The 5000-nt window shown below is 39.7% G+C and overlaps 1 protein-coding gene across 1 annotated transcript in view; it reads left to right on the top strand.

The window, feature by feature from the left end:
• The window catches only part of LOC123506781, a gene marked incomplete at its 5' end in the record, with an annotated part of 18030 nt that overhangs the window by 12393 nt on the left and 637 nt on the right, over positions 1–5000 (top strand). Inside the window, 1 exon segment of the mRNA XM_045259118.1 lies at positions 4058–5000. This exon segment is cut by the window's right edge and continues 637 nt beyond it. Coding sequence (XP_045115053.1) covers positions 4058–4267 — 210 coding nt within the window. The 3' untranslated portion in view covers positions 4268–5000.

The following is a 5000-nucleotide window of genomic DNA, read 5'->3' on the forward strand; positions in this document are numbered from 1 at the left end:
ATTGTCAAACTAGTGCTATTTACAACCCTCTCTGGCAATGCATTCCAGAAGTCTACCACCCTATGACTAAAGAAATATTTTCTTATATCTAACCTGCAGCCTTGCTTTCTAATCTTCCTGCCATGATTTCTAGTCCTACTTCCCTCCTCTAAGGTAAAGAAAGATCTCACATCTATGTAGTTTGTATCTGAGAACATTTTAAATAACTCTATCATATCCCTCTTATACATCTCCTCTCAAATGAAAACATGTTTAATTCCTTTAATCTATCTCTATACTCCAGGCGCTTTAATGCTGGTATCATCCTAGTTGCTCTTCTCTGAACTGCTTCTAACATGTTGATATCCTGCCTATAATGGGGTGACCAGGCCTGTATGCAATACTCTAAATGGGGCCTAACATAGGAATTATATAAGCTACGCACCACTTCCTTACTTTTATAACTAACATTTCTATTTATAAAACCCAGGATCCTATTTGCCCTATTTCTTGCTTCTAAACATTGCTTTGAAAATTTCATAGTCCTGTCTATCACTACTCCTAAATCCTTTCCTTCCTCTACTGCCTCTAGCCAACATCCCTCCATCTCATAGTTAAAGTTTGTGTTGTCTTTACCTAAATGCATAACCTGACACTTTTAGAATTAAACTCCATCTGCCACCTGTCTGCCCATGCTATCAGCCTGTCCAGGTCTCGTTGTATTCTGTAATTGTCCTTTTCACCCTGTACTGCACATGCTATCTTAGTATCATCTGCAAACTTTGATACTTTGCTACTAATTCCTATATCTAAATCGTTAATGTACACCAAGAAAAGAAGAGGTCCTAGCACTGATCCTTGGGGTACCCCACTAACCACTTCCTTCCACTCAGACATTGCCCCATTTAATACTACTCTCTGTTTCCTATCAGAAAGCCATTCACTAATCCAATCAACTAACCTACCCCCTATCCCATGTAGTCTCAATTTGTACACTAGCCTCCTATGCGGTACCTTATCAAACGCCTTGCTAAAATCTAGATATATAACATCTATGCTATTTCCATCATCTAACTCCTTGGTAATATATTCTAAGATATCGAGCAAATTTGTAAGACAGGACCTCCCTGATCTAAAGCCATGTTGGGTATCTCTAATTAATCTATTCTCATTTAAATGCTCCCAAATACTACCCTTAATGATTTTCTCTAGTATCTTACATACTATACTAGTTAAACTGATCGGTCTATAATTATTCGCATCATCCTTCCTACCTTTTTTAAATATTGGAGTAACATTAGCTAACTTCCAGTCCTGAGGTATCTCAGCAAACTTAAGTGATCTTTCAAAGATTAACTTAAGTGCTTCAGAAATACTGTCTACACCCTCCCTAAGTACTCTGGCATGTAGCTCATCAGGACCACTAGCTTTCCTATCGTCTAGTTCAAGAATAGATTTCCTAATAATTCCCGGTTCTAAAGTTCTTAAACTACTCGTCGCACTGTTTGTAACAGGATTTCCTATTCTTTCCCTAGTAAATACTGAAGAAAATTTTTCATTCAATAATTCTACTATATCTTCATTTATCTTATCCTTCATTTATCCTAATCCTCTTCTCAACACTGGCGTGGGAAGCAGGCGTGTGATAAAAACTGGTGACATATCAAAGTCCAATGGTGATATAGACATAAACACTTCCCTCTCTCACTACGACCATTTTCAAAGACCAGAGACGATTAGACGAGTTCTAAATAGTATTTTGTCCTGTTCATAATGCAGAAAACTTGTTAATATGTCGCCAGAATTACAGAAGAATCCTTAAAAACTTATGTCCCATCAACTAGAGCCCTTTGAAAATAGTGAAGGTATGGGGCGGAAGTGTTTCAGAATATGGGACACGCACACAGCACATAGCCGCCTCCCCCTTTTCCTCCTCCCTTGACACCTGCTAATCTTATTTAACATTAGCTCATTGTCACGCAGGTCAAATATTAGTGAGGGAGTAAGTGAGTATTGGAAGTGTTCTCTCTCTCTGTGTGTGTGTGTGTGTGTGTGTGTGTGTGTGTGTGTGTGTGTGTGTGTGTGTGTGTGTGTGTGTGTGTGTGTGTGTGTTAGAAGTCTCTCTCTCTCTCTCTCTCTCCTCTCTCTCTATATCACTACTTGTTACGAAATTTATAGCAGGAGGAGGAAGACGAGGAGGAGGAAGATGAAGAGAGTAGGATAAAGGGATTAATTCACACCTGACAAAAAATCTGTGCTGATAAGAAAATACGTGGATTAAACGCCACCATTATCCTTCGCAGGTGATCAAACGTATACACACACACACACACACACACACACACACACACACACACACACACACACACACACACACACACACACAGTGTAGTAGTTAGCACGCTCGACTCACAATCGAGAGGGCCTGGTTCGAGTCCCGGGAGCAGCGAGGCAAATGAGCAAGCCTCTTAATGCGTGGCTCCTGTTCACCTAGCAGTAAATAGGTACGGGATGTAACTCGAGGGGTTGTGGCCTCGCTTTCCCGGTGTGTGGAGTGTGTTGTGGTCTCAGTCCTACCTGAAGATCGATCTATGAGCTCTGAGCTCGCTCCGTAATTGGGAAGTCTGGCTGGGTGACCAGCAGACGACCGAGGTGAATTACACATATACACACACACACACACACACACACACACACACACACACAATAGTAGTGTAATATTTCCTCCGTCCTTTGCAATAAAATCTGATTACTATGTCTGGATTAAACAAAGAACTCCTTTTAGTTTTATCCAGCAGTTACGAGAGAGAGAGAGAGAGAGAGAGAGAGAGAGAGATATGCTATACACTAAAAGATGTACAAACGATAAGAGTTTAAGTGTATGATATGGCTGCATAATCGCCACGTTTTTACTCCATCTAATCATGTTATTTTTTTCTTTCTTCCCTTAACTATCTCATTTGTCATTTTTCCTGAATAGAATAGAAGAAAAGATGCTAAAGAGAAACATGATAAGACTACAGGCGCTTCGAAATGCCTCTCTTTATAGCTTAAGTTAAGTTAGGTTAGGTAAAGTTAGTTAGGTTAAGTAAGGTTACGTAAGGTTGGATTAGTAAGGTTAGGTTAGGTTTGTTTAGGTAAGGTTGGGTAGGTTAGGTTAGGTTACTAGTAGGTTAGGTTAGCTTAGATTTGGTCAAGTAAAGTAGGGTTAACATACGTCCAGATTTATTCCAATCCACAGATTTGTTTAGTCTATTCCAGATGATCAAATGGAAAAAATGGAAAATTTCTAATGAAAAGCATGAAAAAATAGATGAAGTTCACCTTATTTGAAAACTGTGACAGTTTAAAAAATGACAAAAAATAATATGGCCTAAATGAAAAATGTATGACTCTCTCTCTCTCTCTCTCTCTCTCTCTCTCTCTCTCTCTCTCTCTCTCTCAGCCACCTGTATATAGGATAAATTTTCTCAGCCACCTGTGTATAGGATAAATTTATAGAAGGTAATGATAGTGATGGCGATGATAACGATGGTGATTATATACTCGTGATAAATAAATGAAAAACATTACTTATGATACTGTTATCTTTATCGTGGGGTGCTGCACGAGTAGTAGTAGTAGTAGTAGTAGTAGTGGAAGTAGTAGTAGTAGTAGTAGTAGTAGTAGTAGTAGTAGTAGTAGTAGTAGTAGTAGTAGTAGTAGTAGTAGTAGTAGTAGTAGTAGTAGTAGTAGTAGTAGTAGTAGTAGAAGTAGAGAGAGGAAAAGGAGGAGGAGGAGGAGGAGGAGGAGGAGGAGGAGGAGGAGGAGGAGGAGGAGGAGGAGGAGGAGGAGGAGGAGGAGGAGGAGGAGGAGGAGGAGGAGGAGGAAGAGGAGGAGGAGGAGGAGGATGAAATAGAAAAAAATAACGATAGATTCACAAAAATATTGCACAAACTTTTTTTTTTATCTCAGTCTCTATCTATCTGTCAATCTTTTTATGTAGATATCCATACCTCTATTAGTCACTAACCAACCACATAACTATCCCTATTTTGATCTACTGAACCACTGAACCACCTCTCCTCTCGTCTTCCAGGGAATATATAGGCTTCCGTCAGACAGCCAAGTAAGAGTGGAGCAGGAGCATCCCTCAGAACTTCAGGTCCCTGCACCTGGACTACTGCCTCCACATCGCGGCTCTCCAGAGCAATCAGTTCGCTCAGACCCCGTACCAGTTCACCGCGACCCTCGAAGCGATGCGTGGTTCGTCAGTCAAAACATACCTCGTCCTAGATTGTCTTTATGAGTGTTTAGGTAAGTGTAGGTTGTTAAATCATTGTTGTTGTATCATGTAGGTTAGCCATGTGTATTTTTTTTTTTTTGTGTGTGACTTACGTGACGGTAATTATAAGAGTGAATCAAAGCATACCTCGTTCTAAATTATCTTCATGTGTGTTTACGGAAGTGTAGGTTCTTAAATCGCTGTCGTTATTGTATTCTGTAGGTTAGTCTTTTTTCTCTTTTTCTTTTTTTTTTGTATGCGACTTACGTGATGGTAAAGTTTTTGCCATGTGTCTTTTTTTTTTACGCGAATTACGTGATGGTAAAGTTTTAAGAGGGAGAATGTACAGCAGCAGATTTGTTGTTGATGTTAATCCCTTCAGTACTGGGATGCATTTTTACCATGAGTTTTGGGTACTATTAGACCATTTTATTTACTTAGGAAGGATTTAGGGAGGTCGGAAGATTACTGGCCAGAGTCTTCACTGTTTTAATTCCCACACGAGTTTCTGATGCTCCATAAAATTGCCAAATAGCAAGCAGAATAAATATGAAAATGCAGCATGGTACTAAAAAGGATGGACTGTTTTAAATCTGTCGAGTGGAGTGGCAGGTTTTGTTACGTCACGATATATGAGAAGGACTTGTGAGTACAGGTTTGATAAAGGAAGAATGAAAGAGAGAGATGCAAAGGAACTGGTGGGTGTGATAGACTCGGTAATCAGGGTGATAATGCTGAGTCATAGCTGGCTTTACAT

Source organism: Portunus trituberculatus, chromosome 20 (genome assembly GCF_017591435.1).
Source record: "Portunus trituberculatus isolate SZX2019 chromosome 20, ASM1759143v1, whole genome shotgun sequence".
In the NCBI taxonomy this organism is placed as follows: domain Eukaryota; kingdom Metazoa; phylum Arthropoda; class Malacostraca; order Decapoda; family Portunidae; genus Portunus; species Portunus trituberculatus.